Below are 15,042 nucleotides of genomic sequence, written 5' to 3' on the forward strand. Positions count from 1 at the left end.
AATATTTTATTTAAAATTTGTTTAAATGGGTTAGATACATGTAAGTGTTTTGTGTTCTTTTGTCCTAATACTATTTTATTTTAAAATTAAATAGTATATGTGTTTAAAATGTTTAGAGGTTTCAAGTTTTTAATATATTTTCCATACATTTTATAATATATTTTCCATACATTTTATAATTATAATTATATAGTATATTTTTCGTAAATATTTTAATATGTACATTTGTATATACACATATGTATAGTAATAAATATCAATAAATAATCAAAGATCACTAATCCGTAGTTAAAAATCACTAATTAATAAGTTCAGTTCAGTTCAGTTCAGTTCAGCTCGGTTCAGTTCAGTTCAATTCAGTTCAGTTCAGTTCAGCTGAGTTCAGTCAATCGGAACAGACCCTTAGTATTGATAAGAAGTTGAAGAGCACGACTTAGAAACTTGAAATAGCATGGTACACCTTAAAAACTCAACTACCTTAGGGATATAGCTTAGAAAAACCCATTTTTTTTTTGTGCAACCAAAAATGCCATAAGTACACCCAATCGTCTCAACTCTCAACGCTAAGTACGGGTCCCTTTCCGAAGAAAATTCCATAAAAACCGATCTTTAAAAATTGTCGTTTAACTCAACCCATCACTTTCTACGCCATTTTTACAAGCAACCAACTCTCCAGTCAATTTAGACTGCTTTATTATTCATCACTACGCACTACTCCTGCTCAAATTCCCTCTTTCTCTCTCTAAAACTCCAATCTCTTCACCTCTCAAGCTCTAACAATGGCGGAGGAGAGAGAAACTCAAACTCCTCTTCTCCATAATTCACCTTCTTCCTCAACTCCAGAAATTCAAAGATACATTGAAGATGAAATTCTTCCTTATTTACCTTCTCAACTTCCAGAATCAGAAAATCATGTTGTCTTATCGTCATCTCCATCAGTTCCTCTGAAGAATCAACGACTGGTTTCTCTTGATGTCTTTCGCGGTCTTACCATTGCTGTATGTTTTCTCCGGAATTTTTTTATTTTTTTATTTCGTTTTGTTTATAATTTGAAATAATTTGGTGAGGATTTTTGTTTTTTTTTTTTTAAATTTTATTAAGTTTATTGTTGCTAAATGTTGAATTCTTGTGTTAGGTTTGGATTTTGTGAGTTTGAATTTGATGAAGTGAAAATTTGAATTGAATTTAGTGTGTTATTCAGTGGATTGTTGTGATGATTGTTTTTTGTTGATCAATTTTTGCTACTTTGTATAATAGAAGAGAAACAGATAGATATGAAGTTGAAATATGGAGTAATATTTGTGTATATTAGGGTGTTCTTTGTTTGTGGTCCAAGGAAGAAAGACTGAAAGAGTGAGCGCTATGTTATATTGAGAGGTGTCCGGAATTTACTTGTAAAATTCTAAACCTTCAAGTTCACTATTAAAATGTGTAAGCTAGAACTACTCTAGTTATTACGACGCGTTTCTTTGTTGCTTAGCCAAGTCTTTGGGACTTGATTTGTAGTATGTTGTCACTTGATTGTATGGCTCGTGAGTCGTGAATATGTTATTGTGAAAGGCTGTGAATTCAATCTAGACTTCATTCAATTGGCAATTGATTTGAGGACCGTTTATAGGTAAAAAAGGATCTTCGTTTTTCTAATGCAGTGTATGATAAAGGCGCGAGTGCAACAAGGGTCATGTGCCTAGGTGAGGTGATCTAAGCAGCAGGACTTAATTTTCAGCTAAAATTTACTTTAGTAAGTGCTCCTCACTTCACCGAGGCTTAGAAATTTCCCTATCGCCTCTCATGGTGCCTTGTGCTAAGTTGTGATGGAAAAACTAAGGAGAGGAGAAATGTAGTGAAGAATATGTTATTACTAGAACATGATTTCATTGTAACGTTGATGCATATAGCCTCTTTGGTCCATGTACTATGAGACCTTACATGGATATGTGATAAATTCTAATAATGTATGTATCACACCTTGATTACATATGCATATCATGTTATGTATTCATTAAGGGTTGACGCTATCATGTCTTCATGTGAAGTGCTAGATAGGTGCCTAAACTGTGACATTGTAGAAGCAAAAGTTTGGCCAATTGCTAAACATGAATTGAAAGTTTATGTTCTTGTTTAGATGGAATTATAGTACGAAGTATTTGATATGCATTGAATTCCACTGCTAGTATTTTCATTGTTGTTAGTGGCTTAGCTTGTGAAAATCATTTTATAGGATAGCTAAGTTTTTATTTCGTAATATTTACATCTTCCCTCCACATTTCATTGTTTTCTGTTTACAGCTTATGATTTTGGTTGATGATGCTGGAGGAGCTTTTCCATCCATAAACCATTCTCCTTGGTTTGGAGTGACAATAGCAGATTTTGTGATGCCTTTTTTCCTCTTCATTGTTGGAGTTTCCATTGGTCTGGTATATAAGGTATAAATTTGATCATGTGTGACTAATTATTGTGTGCACAATTCTCTTTGTATCAGTTAGCAATTGTGAACAGTTAATTCATTTTCTTTTTCTCTAGCCTTAATTTACTTAGCTATCAATTACAAGATCTCTTTAAATTGCTAGTTATGAATTCGGGATGTACCATCGTCTACAAGCCTATCCAACGTACCTCGTTTTTGTAAGACCACTGCAAAAGGCAATTCAGAATTCAGGATTAGCCTTAGTCTTATATTGATTTCCAAGCCTAAAACTGCGTTTTTAAAACAACATTTATGGTTCAGCAGCAGATTTGGTGAATGGATTACGTTGAACTTGTGAAAGTGCATTTATTTTACAATATGCTGTCCAGCTCTTATTCATATTGTTGGCATCCTCAGGAAGAGTAGCCTTAGTCAAATATTGACCTTCAATAAGACCAAAACAGCATTGTTTTTGAACAAATCTAATGGCACAGGAGCAGTTTTGGTGAATGCTCCACATTGATAGGATGACATAATGTTTCGGATAGTTTGGACCAATATACCATTGTTTTGAGTCTTCGGTATCATTTCACTCTGTTTTTCTTTCTTTTGTAAAAATCTTTATTTTCTCTTAGTGCTATACCTCAGGTCTGTTTTTTTGTTTGCATTGTCTATAATATGTATCTTGGAAGATATGGGTGACAAGTGATTAGTTGAAAGTGGTTAATAAAATTCTTCGGTCAAATTAATTCTCTTAATGCATTGCAGAAGATTATTGTAGATTGTATAATGTGTGTGCTGTATATTTGTATTGAATGATGGCCTTGTGTAACTCAATCTATCTCAATTTCAGAAAGTTGACAATAAGTCTACAGCTACAAAGAAAGTTATTGTCCGGGTAATCAAGCTCTTCCTTTTGGGTATCTTCTTGCAAGGTGTGTGCTTAGGTGGACAATTTTAATCAAGAATTTCACTTCTGTATTCACAAGTTTTGCTTTTATAAGTTCTTTACGCATAATATTGTTCCTTCAAGCTCTGAGTTCGAGGAATGGCATTTACTTTGACACATATAACTGTTGAATGTATTGTCTACAGTACTTCATGAGCATATTGTGTGGCCTTAGTATTCTGGGCTCGTGAGAAGTAACAAAGACTCTGACTACATTATCTTGGTGATTGTAAGTGTAGGTGGATTTTTTCATGGAAGGAAAACACTGACTTATGGTGTTGATGTGGAGAAAATACGTTGGCTAGGTGTACTGCAGGTAGATTAATGGATTTATTAATGTTCAGTAATGTGCTTTAAAATTTGCGTAGTGTATCTATCATCTATAGTAAGAGACTAAGAGCAAAATATTCTCCTAAAAGATTTAGCGTGAGACCTGAATATTCATGCAGTCATGAATATGTTGGTGCATATTCAAGGAAATTAAGGACTTTAAGTAACATCTAAACAAGTTGCTTTTCATCTGTGGATTAGAAAATCTGATTGCTTATGTGACTTTATTTTTCAAGTTTATGTCATTTCATTATGATTTGGAATTCAAAAACTGAAAGTCATTTTCCTTTATATACTTTGGATTCTTCTTCAAATATTTTTGAATATAAGCCTTTTCAATTACAGAGGATATCAATTGGATATTTATTGGCTTCAGTTTCTGAAATTTGGCTCGTCAAGGGTTTGGTGGTGGACACACCTTTTGCATTTATGCGAAAATACTGCATCCAATGGTGAGGTTGGTTTATTCTACTGGCATTTGCAGCAACAGACATTTATGCTTTTATAATTTAAATTAGTTTGCTTATTGGAAAGAGTTTGAAGCTCATCATTGTTTATTCACTTCAAGGCATCATCAGGCTGGGCTGAGTTTTACTTTAGGTAAATTAGGTGGTTCATTGGGTAAGAGTCCACATGTTTCAAGTGAAGCAAATGTGAACCACTATCAAAAGGTTCAGAAACTCAGAGCAACAAATATTTGTTTTATGACTATGAGCACACTAGCCTATATAGATATGCTACCTCATCTGTTTTATGTTTATTGAGAGTTGTCTCAACACTAAAATAACAATTTCCCTCCTAATTCTAGTAAAATAGTGGTGTATTAGATATATTGGTGAGGGTTTTCAAATGTATTGATTGAACTTAAACTTATTGCGCTTCATTCTTGAAATAAAAATCAGTTGTATAGGAATCCTTGCATGATGTTTTTTTTTTTTTTTTTTTTTTTTTTTGACAAACCTTGCATGATGTTTAATGGAAAGAAAAAGGTGTACACAAGAGTTAATACTATCCTTTATGAGGTAAATTTTAGAATCAGAAAGAATGAACTCATAATTAAGGATTCAGGAAATCAGGAAGCAATTAAGAGTTGGCCAAAATGCATTCAACATTTAGGGGCTAGTGTAAAACATTTTCAGTCATTAATCCATTTTTTACTACCCAAATTCACTGTATCAGATTTTATCTTTAGATTCTTATTTGAGGGAAAAGCATAGGCTGCCCAGCGATTTCAAAAATTGGCACGTTTTGCACATGCTAATCCTCTTGCAATGTTGATGAAGTGGCAACAGTATGTGTTGCTGTTCATGAGTCAACGTCATGCTTATTCTGGTTGAATTATAGCTTTTTATTTTTTCAAAGATATTCTTTATGAGCTAAACTCTCTTGACTGTTGCTGAAAATTTCATGTACTAAGTGCTTGATGATTCTATGTGTAGGATGGTAACTGTGCTATTGTGCATTATTTATATTTGCTTGCTGTATGGCCTTAAAGTTCCAAGCTGGGAGTATGAGCTTCACGGAGCAAATTCAGCACTGTTGCCTTCAAACCTTCAGACTGTAAGTTTAAGTCTTTATTCTTGATCATTCTTCCCCTTTGAAGTTTAATATTGCCAAACTGTGATCATTTTTTGTAATTGAATTTCCATCTTTAAATAGTATGGATTGTGATCGATACCAATAAATGGAATATAAAGAAGTGTTGATGGATCAATTAGAAAGTCAAATGTCGTAGAATAGATAATAAGAAGAAAAAAAAAGGCACTTGAGGATTTTGTAACTTGGTATGCACATTTGAACTATTAAAAAAATGCATGCAAATTGCTATGCATAGAACTTTAAAATTCTACTGTATTTATTGTATCTTGGAAGTTTGAACGCAGAAAAAAGCAATTTAATTCTTCAATGATGAAGACTATTTTGCACTTGATAATATCTCATACAAAAAATGATCTTGTCTGTTTTGCCTTACCACTTAAATTAAAACCTACATCTTTTTCTTGCTTGTTATTTATATGTGTGTGACAATTAGTCTCAGCTCTCATGTACTTGAAAAATTCTATAAACCCACATATTAGGAATGTGAAGCAAAGTTGATGCAATGAGGTTAGCATATGCTTATAAAAAAGTGCCACACAGCCTCACGGGAAAGGCTCAACAACAGAATTTAGCAGTATGGGATATTCAATATTGGGCTACTATGGTGCCAGTTTAATCCTGTGTTTGTTATTATAACTTTGATTTATCTTACACATTAAGGCCCTGTTCTTTTGGACTTATTTTCAATTCAGTTTGGCTCAACTGAGTTCAGTTCAATCAGCTCAATAGAACAGGGCCTAAGTGTATAATGCCGAAATAATTCGTGTTTTGTCCGGTGAACAAAGCTATTTTATTTAAGCTGATCAGTCTACCCAAAGGCCCAAAAGTAATAGAGCATGATGTGTACCATCTTTGAATGTGCAATTAGCCTACTATACCTACATAACAACCAGCATGGAATACTTGTCCACTCTAATAATTGGGTGCTAAAGGTTCTTATCAGCAAAGTTATTCTTGCTTTACTTGAGGAATCACTTCTGAATGTATTTATAATCCATGTAAATTTTGTATTTATTGTATCATTCTCACTTAATATATGATTGAAAGTTTGTGGGCGGTCTGAATATCCTGTATTGCATGTTGAAATATCTTGATCACTGAGTCCATTAGTACACTTCCATCCACTTAGCTTGGCTTGACAGAATAAGAATTTGCTGTAGTTATCATTTGTAGGAAGTTCAAAAAGTGTTGATTATGCATGCTTTTCATGTCTTTAAACAATGCATAACATCTCAAACTTGCAAAATAGGTTCAATGTGAAGTAAGGGGTAGTCTTGACCCGCCTTGCAATTCTGTTGGCTTCATTGACAGACTTTTGCTTGGTGAAAACCATCTGTACCAGCGTCCTGTATACCGAAGAGCAAAGGTATTTTCTCTTGTACTAATATTTTCTTCTGTTTTTGATTTCCTCTATGGGTAATTAAATGATAAATAATTGCTGTTACAGGAATGTAGTGTAAATTCTCCAGACTATGGACCTTTGCCAGCCAATTCACCTGGATGGTGCCTTGCTCCTTTTGATCCAGAAGGCATATTAAGGTATCTCCCCCACACTTCCCTCCTTCGCCCCAAGAAAAATATTCCTCATAACAACTATTGCAAGGAAATATAATGAAAGAATATTTATTTTTATTTCTGTGTTAATTAGTTGCTATCATATTCTGAAAGAATAGAGGACAAGATAGAAACACTCATAAGACTGCCGATCACAGCCAACTATGAGCTTCAATATTGTATGCAAAGATTTTTCTGCTTCCATTCCTCTTATCTAGGAGGACATTGCACAAGGCATACAAAAAACATCTTTATTAGGCACCCCATCGGAAAACTCATCTCTGGAGCTTCCATCATTGAAGTGTACTGCAAAAGGCTAACTCAGTAGCCCTTCCCTCACATCTCTATTTCAACTTCACTCTGTGGCCAAAGAACAGTGCTATATTTTCTTAAATCCCCCACCCCCTTGTAAAAGTTTAGCAGCTTCTCTACTTTTCTATCTTCTCTTTGCCCATCTTTCTGACCTTTTTTTCTTCTACTCTCTGTTGTTGCGTAAGTATTAAGTTCTGTTATATGCTGTATAAGTCAGCCGGAAAGAAGCAAAACCTTCTTGAAACTCCATTTTCTGTTGGTACTCTTTTGATGCATTCAGTGTGGCTCACTGGCGCAATATTTTTAGCTTTGCCTGATGCATTTACAGTACTTCTTGCAAGTATACATCACTTGGTAAACATTATGGATATGCTGATCCATTTGAGGGACTCTTCTTGCGACACTCACATAAGTCACATGAGTGCTTACTCTGTTGATCCTTATAGATATTATTTGCAGCTTATTAGAGTTAGTATTTCCTCGATTTCTGATGCTGACTTTCTTCTTATCAACGAGGTCCAGCTCATTAATGGCTGCTGTTACATGTTTTGTGGGATTGCACTTTGGACAAATAATTGCACACTTCAAGGTTTAATACTTCTCACCTTTAAATTTAGGGAGAAGAAGATGATAGCCAATTTTGTTCATGTTATATCTCATGTTTTTTGTTTCATTGCTATAGGATCACTGGCAGAGGATATTCTTGTGGTCTGTATCTGCTTTCTCTCTTTTAATCTCAGGGTATGTTTTGCTGATTTTAGGTATGTTTTCCTTTGTATCTACATTATGTATAAACTCAACAATCAGAATGCTATGGTCATTCACCTTACCCCCTATGTCTGCTTCTATGCTGTTCATCAACAATTTTATCCCAGATTAACAAATTACTTTTTGAGATAAGCACAATGTTCTACACATACATAATAATTATATATAGTAATGTGGACCATAGATGGGCACAGTTTGAGAAGAGTGACCATAGCATTCCCTTGTTGTAAATTACTTAGGAACCTGTAATGTGCTATCTTTTCCAGGGATGCCGCTCTCTAAACCACTTTACACATTAAGCTATATGTGTATCACAGCTGGTGCTTCAGGCGTCATCTTCACCGTCATCTTTTACCTAGTAAGTTATTTTTCCCACATTACAGTTCCCTCATGTCAACCGTCTTATGTTACTCACAGGAATCCTTAATGAAAAGTGTGCTATTGTATATTTTTTGGTTTAGTTTTTGACATGAACCAAAAATGGATAAAATTACGTGTTCTCTACCTCTCCTTTACCTCCTTTCCCTTTTTTCCCTCCTTTTTCCATTTTACACAATTTTTAAGCTTAGAATATTTATAAGATTGACAGAGTGGAACAAATGGAAATAGATCTGTTAAAATTTCTTTCTATCTAGAACTTTTTATTAGTTTGATTTAAGAGGGTCTGTTATATAAGTTTGTTATAGATATTTCCCATGCCTACCTTTCAGGTTGATGTCAAACATCTTAAGAAGCCTGTCATACTACTGCAATGGATGGGGATGAATGCTCTTCTGATTTATGCTCTTGCTGCTTGTGAGATTTTTTCGATTGCCTTGCAAGGATTCTATTGGGGTTCACCTGAAAATAACTTGGTAACTTACCTTCGTTTTCTATTTATGTTCATAATTATACTATGCATTCAATGGTACCCCAAAATTAATATGTTAATGGGCCATAATGGCCCTGAAATAGTTTTTACAGACTGGGGGCAAGTATGAATACAGAGTACATATTTACCTGAGCACTTTCATTGGGATTTTATACCCGTTAGGAGTGGTATCTTTTACAAGAATTCAAGAATATAGAAACATCACAAGATGTCCTTTAGACAGTGCTCAGGATTTATCTTCTACATTTTCTCATTGACAAGAATATAGAATACATTATCAGCTGGAACAAAAAAACAAGGAAACAGAATATACCAATTTCCTTTAACTGCCCCAATTAAATGAGGATGTTCAACTAAAGACATAGGGATATCATTCCAACCACAAACACCACAAAATTTCCATAAAAGCATCGTGCCATAAGGCCCATAACAGCTTCTGTCTCTTCTCTTTACAAAATAGTAAATACCCTCAACAAACTTGTACTACATTCTTCAACATTTAAGGGCAAGCCTGGTAATCCTGATGCAAACCAAACAGTCACTTCCTAAGGCAACTTGCCATTTCATAGCAAAGGGATTCATATGAACAAGACTCACTCTCTAGTATACTGATACAACAAACATACCTTTAGTGAAATAACCAGACTAGCCCTTACCTACCTTAGGAGCATGTCATTAGTATTTATCCTACCCCATGCCAACGTCCACACAAAGCCCTCATTTGTAAAGGGATTTTCTCCTTCCAAGTCAAGTTTTCCAACAGAGAAATTTTCATACAACAATCTCCAAGTATCCGCTGTCCACACCTTTGAGACCTCTACTGCAGTCAATTAAAGGCTCAGAACCTCAAGCGGAATTGCGGAAAGTTCCTATTAACAATATTTCTTGTGGACGGTGGCCTCTGAAAATGTAGATCCCTAGAATTTTTCTAGATAATAACCAGACACGGGCATTGTGTAGAGAAGACAAACAACATAATCAAGGAAATCACACGACTTTGCTCTTCTCTGATCCTCTCCAAACATCTGTCCTAAAAACGAATTTGATAACTGATGACCATCCCCTATCTTGTGTTCTTTAATCCTCTCTAAAGGGGAGAATGAAGTGAAAACCTGTTATATAAATTTCCAGGGACGGCCATTTGTCACTTCAGTAGCACCCTCAATCTTACTTGCAACACTCACCAGTAATTCGAATAGGGAGAGATAGTACAAAGGGTTACTAAATAAACATGTTTAAGTCAACGTTATCCTTACTCCAAAAGAAAATTAGACCTCTCAATAAAATGTTGCCTTCTCTGAGAAAAACCTGAAAGTGGTGTGTTGTGCAGGTTGACGGGACAGAATCATTTTTTCAAGATGTATTAAACTCAAAGAATTGGGGGACCCTAGCCTTTGTCTTGCTTGAGATTCTTTTTTGGGGCCTGGTTGCTGGTTTACTTCATATGAAGCGCATATATGTGAAACTCTAGCATCCAATATGGCAATTTACTAGCACAGGTTATATGTTCACTCAAAATACCACAGAATATCAAACCGAGAAAATGAAGGTATCACGTAACTGCCACCCTCCTCCCTGTATATAATTCTTGTTTCAGACAACTGTAAATAGAATCCTTTTAACGTACATAATGTTTGCTTGGAACAAGCAAAATCTACTTCAATAGACCCCATAGGTGATGATTTGTGTGTTGTATTAATTTAAAAGGAATGTGCAGTGCATGTCCAACTGAACTACATGCACGTGTGTGGTTGACAGCGCTAGAGGATGTGATGCATATATGATGTGCTGGAGTGTCACCTTTTTTGTAAAAGGCTGTTGAGAATGAACCATAATTGGACTGAATGCTTATGCTGCTAGTTATTGTCCTCACATTCTGTATGCTTTAGCCTACATAGAGCGTAAGTACTTTAGGTTGAGAGTGGACACAATTAAAATCTAGCTCGCCGAGCTAAAAGAATTCATGCTTACTTTGCCTAGTGATTAACTCGATGTGTGACAACTTCCAATTAGATATTCTTTCAGTTTTCATACTTTTTGCTAGTCTGGATTTTAGATTTCAGGTAAAGAGACTGGTTTGGGTTGGGTACAAGTTTATATTGATTTTGGCATGCCCATAATTAAAATGATAGGTGATTAATGTACTAAAAAAAGAATCGTTGCCTCTTACTTTCACACCATCTTTCGCGGAAAATTTTCAATATTTTCTTTTGTCCCATTTAGGTGATGAAATTATCATTAATATTTTCAAGTATCATGTACATTTTATCTGTGTATTTGCAAACTCTTTGCATATAACTCTGATCTCCCTATAACCTAAATTTGTATACTACGGTACATAATTTGTATGGGATCTTTTATATGCATGCAAAAATTACAGGAATCTTGTGATTTTCTTGTTTTCTCCTGTATATTCTTCCTACCCATCAATATTGGAAATGATGGATTTTACAGGAGAAATTAGAACTCTACCAAATCGTTAGCTTTCCAATATCTTGGTTTCTGAGAAATTAGAACTCTACCAATAAAAACTCAACAAAGTAAACAAAAAGAAGCCATATTCTTCGCTAAGAAGCTAGTTGCTGGTATCTCTCATTCACCTACTAGGGCAAATGATGATACTACCAGCCTTTGCGTAAGGAGAATAGGCTCTCTAACATCCCTCAAAATTTCGAGTTTACAATGCCTTCATCTCCTCTTCGTTGAATGAAGCTAAACTCGCACTAGAATTTGCCTCAATGTTGTACTGCTTGGTCAATGACCCATCATCTGAACCATGCCTAGACCCATGTCTTGAACCTTTATCTTTCGGCTTCAAACTAGACTTGAGTGAGCTGTCAACGTCTTTGGATTTCTTTCGTCGAGATTTCTTGGGTATGTTAGGAAGGCTTTGAGCGCTGGAGGATTCACCAACTCGGGGACTAGTGGTTTCCTTTTGTTTTTGGCGTCTCCTGGAGGATCTGGTCTTGTGATTTGGACTCCCTATTGGAGAGTCTATTGATCCTATGCTGTCCATTGATGGTTGCCGTCTTGATGACTTTGGCAAACCTGGCATGTCTCGCGCTGGAGATTCCTTTACAGAACTTCTCTTGGGAGATGATTCTGTAAAAAGTTAAATCAAACCATGCAGCCAAATACACGGTTGAGTAAAAATGGGAAACAATACCACACTATGGTGAGGAATAAGACATCAATAGAACATAACCCTCTACGGGTTTTTGTACGTCAATCCTAGACCTAGTAAACTCAACTAGTACCCGATGATCCATTCCAAGTTCCAAATTATCGATGCTATCCACAATAGGCTTTTTTTTTTTTTTTTTTTTTTAGAGAGCCACAAGGACGGGGTGAGAATTGATCCTAGAATCAGGAGGGGAGCTCCAACCATTTGGGATATCCCTTACTCTCAAGTAATAAGTTAATTTTGTACAAATTCTACCGAGGTATATTTCAACTTTATAAACAAATTATTGTTATAATAAACTTATAAATGACTCGAACCTTGTTTTTTTTTTTTTTTTTAAAAAAAAAAAAAAAAAAAAAACCGACTTAACCACTATGAAACGAATTATTCATCGCCTAAAAAATGGTTAAGTAAGAATGGTTAGTACCTTGTGAAACCGGCGGGTTTTCTGCTTCAACTCCATTTTGCAATGGATCTGCTGGATTTCCTGCTCCCTGGGCTTTAAACTCATTCATCTAACAACCAAATACATCAATGGCTTAGTTTAAAAGAAAATAAATAAACTTTACTCTTAGAATTAAATTTCTAAGTGATGAAATTATACGTAGTAAAGAAAATTAGGGTTAAACCTAAAACATACCCAACTTGGTGAGTTAACAGATGGACCATCCCATCCAATATGAGCTACATGTTTTACATCTGTGGGAAAACCTATTTGCATCTCCTTGTCATCCTCTTCTTCCTCTAATTAATCAAATCAATGCATAAGATCTTGTTAATCGTCGTAATTTAGATCCTAAAATGATCATAAAACCAACCAATTTAAGTTATTTCTTAGAGGTGAGATGATAGACATACCAAATATCTGGGAAATGTATCTGAGGCCCTTCAATAGGCCCTTCATTTTTATGCTCATAACCTAGAAAAATGCTACTTTATTTGTGTAAAATCTATTTTTTCTTTCTAATCTTCCGTGTCCATTGCCCTCATAATATAGGCAACTGGAAAAATAAGGAGTAAATCAAAGAGAAATTATAAATTTGATGTAATGAAACAGTTAGAAGAAAATATTATAAATTTGATAATTTTTTTGTAGGTTTGCAAAGAGAAATTTTATTTAGTTTGTAGATATGTTTTTTTTTTTTTTTTTTTTTCCTTTCCTTTGCCGATACTAGATAGAATATAGTACAAAAATAAAATAAAAATGGTTTAGAAAAAGAAAGAAAGGGAAATTAACGGAAGCAAAGCTTTGTATATAGGAAGGCTAAGCTTTCGCTAATTACATGGACAAATGCTAATGTACTCTTGCTAATAAACCTTAATGGAAGGAAGCCATTCGATCATCGAAAATTTAGCATTTTGTCAAGGAAGAAAGGAAGCAAATGCAAGTTCTTTCATCACCTATTATTAGTATGTTTTTAATAAGTCAGTGGCTCTATGCATGTTAAAATTAATCCTTCTCTTTTAACTAAATATACATTAATATCCTAGGATTTAGCAGATTAATAGTTAACAGAAATTAGGACTACCTTATATTGGTTAATTCTAATAGCATTATCTTAGGTGATTCTATTGTTCGCTTGGCAAACTAAGAGAAATAATTTATGGTACTATTATGTATTTTTTATTTTTTATTTCCAACATGCAATAATATTAATGTGGGAGAAGGATTTCATAATGTTTTAACTATGGATAATTGTTGTAAAATTTGATCTATTGAATAAGGTTACGATAACAATATATCTTAGTGTAATGCGCATAAACGGATAGCCCACCTCGGCACCTCCTGTGAATATTAGCTAATATAGTTGGTAAAGTTTTGAGAGTGGTAGCTAATAATCGGGATCATTTTGCCCAGAGACTGTCAAACAAACAAACTACAAACATTTACCATTCGTTAACTGCTAAGACAAGGAATCAGTTGTACTACCTCAAAAAGTCTAGAGAATTTGAAAGTCTGTTAAAATACACCTCAAAAACCTAGCTTAGAAAAGCTGAAGTTACGCACATAATTAATGATGATCCCTGGAGCGCGCATTTAGCAATGAAAAAAGAGCCTAGCTTAAAAGCTAGTGTAGCTAACAAATCGATATTAGGAACCCTAGTCCTTTGTGTGAATGTGTGGAGCCCTATTTTAGTGGGGTGCACGTATGCTTACATATTGATCGAGTATTAAAAACCAATTTTAGGCTTAAACCATCAGCTTAGACCTTTGTTTGAGTTAGTTTTTTTAGAAGACCAGTTATCTATGCGGTCTTAGTATCAGCCGATAATGACAGTAACCCTATCAAATATCTCATCCAGTCCTAATTTCAAGTGAAATAATGTTTAGCATTGGATACAAGGAGGTCCATCATGTAAGTTATTCAAGTGAAATTGGCCGATTTGATCTGATTAAGTTTTATTTTGTTTTTGATTAGGAATGGCTTTCATATTATGCCAAATTACAAAATTTGTCATCTTTGCATCAAATCAAAGCAAGGCGAATATATTAGCGTATAGAAGAACAAAGATGAGTAGTAAGAGGAGGAATCTATATCTATATAATGATGAATTGATAAAGAATTCAAATCCTCTGTTCCACAATCTAAACATCATATGATTTGAGTGTCAATTTCTTTTATTGGTTGAACTTTATACTAAATACCGTAGTATATGTTTTTCAGAGTGTGAGGGATAACATTGGTTAGCGCTTCCCTCCCGATTCCAGGATATATATATCATATGTGAGAATTCATACTTATATGAGAACGGATTTAAAATTTAGAACATATGAGTAAAGAGAAGGTTTTGCGTGAGACCGGTCTCACGTGAGTCCAGTCTACACGGCAAAAAATATACAACAACAATAACAACACAACGCAACAACCTGCACGGCTGCACCACCATTGTTGGCTTGTTGTTATCACCCACCACCGTCACAAACGACAACCAAACATAGCCAGCACAGCAAACCTAGCCACAGAGCCACTGCACGATTCCTCCTCTCTCGCTTCCATGCCTCCGACGCATCGTCGCCGTCCCACCACCACCAAAAGCAATGAAAACCTTCCAAATCTACCGCCGAC

At 34.9% G+C, this 15,042-nt stretch overlaps 2 protein-coding genes across 4 annotated transcripts; one reads left to right on the forward strand and one right to left on the reverse strand.

Annotated features, from left to right (window-relative positions):
• Nucleotides 1-653: 653 nt before the first annotated feature.
• On the forward strand, nt 654-10,937 carry LOC145615870 (uncharacterized). Of its 3 annotated transcripts, XM_081670786.1 has the most exons (14): nt 906-998; nt 1,650-1,741; nt 2,289-2,426; nt 3,261-3,354; nt 3,596-3,672; nt 4,032-4,138; nt 5,126-5,246; nt 6,535-6,651; nt 6,733-6,824; nt 7,668-7,740; nt 7,834-7,912; nt 8,186-8,277; nt 8,630-8,773; nt 10,121-10,937. In XM_081670786.1, exons 3-14 carry the CDS (start codon nt 2,292-2,294, stop codon nt 10,259-10,261), a joined length of 1,272 nt encoding a protein of 423 aa, XP_081526912.1. In that variant the 5' UTR covers nt 906-998; nt 1,650-1,741; nt 2,289-2,291; the 3' UTR covers nt 10,262-10,937. The 3 variants fall into 3 exon arrangements, with proteins under 3 accessions (XP_081526910.1, XP_081526911.1, XP_081526912.1); XM_081670784.1 differs by lacking the exon at nt 1,650-1,741 and having other exon boundaries at nt 654-998; nt 3,261-3,342; XM_081670785.1 differs by lacking the exon at nt 1,650-1,741 and having other exon boundaries at nt 654-998; nt 3,261-3,342; nt 7,674-7,740.
• A 530-nt stretch (nt 10,938-11,467) lies between these two features.
• Nucleotides 11,468-12,878, reverse strand: LOC145625308 (CRIB domain-containing protein RIC6-like). The gene is made up of 4 exons (XM_081678367.1): nt 12,833-12,878; nt 12,615-12,718; nt 12,402-12,489; nt 11,468-11,892 (listed from the first exon to the last, which is right to left on the reverse strand). The coding sequence occupies exons 1-4, from the start codon at nt 12,876-12,878 to the stop codon at nt 11,468-11,470; spliced, it is 663 nt and encodes a 220-aa protein (XP_081534493.1).
• Nucleotides 12,879-15,042: the final 2,164 nt, after the last annotated feature.

This window comes from Chenopodium album, chromosome 3 (genome assembly GCF_948465745.1).
Source record: "Chenopodium album chromosome 3, dcCheAlbu1.1, whole genome shotgun sequence".
Classification (NCBI taxonomy): domain Eukaryota; kingdom Viridiplantae; phylum Streptophyta; class Magnoliopsida; order Caryophyllales; family Amaranthaceae; genus Chenopodium; species Chenopodium album.

Bases quoted from the DNA above. Each gene is read 5' to 3' on its own strand.
- LOC145615870 (XM_081670784.1), top strand. From the start codon at position 780: ATGGCGGAGGAGAGAGAAACTCAAACTCCTCTTCTCCATAATTCACCT. The intron at 6,652-6,732 runs GTATTTTCTCTT...TTGCTGTTACAG, and splicing joins CTGTATACCGAAGAGCAAAG to GAATGTAGTGTAAATTCTCC. The intron at 7,741-7,833 runs GTTTAATACTTC...TCATTGCTATAG, and splicing joins AAATAATTGCACACTTCAAG to GATCACTGGCAGAGGATATT.
- LOC145625308 (XM_081678367.1), bottom strand. From the start codon at position 12,878: ATGAAGGGCCTATTGAAGGGCCTCAGATACATTTCCCAGATATTTG. The intron at 12,719-12,832 runs GTATGTCTATCA...TTGATTAATTAG, and splicing joins ATACATTTCCCAGATATTTG to AGGAAGAAGAGGATGACAAG. The intron at 11,893-12,401 runs GTACTAACCATT...AACTTTTTACAG, and splicing joins AAACCCGCCGGTTTCACAAG to AATCATCTCCCAAGAGAAGT.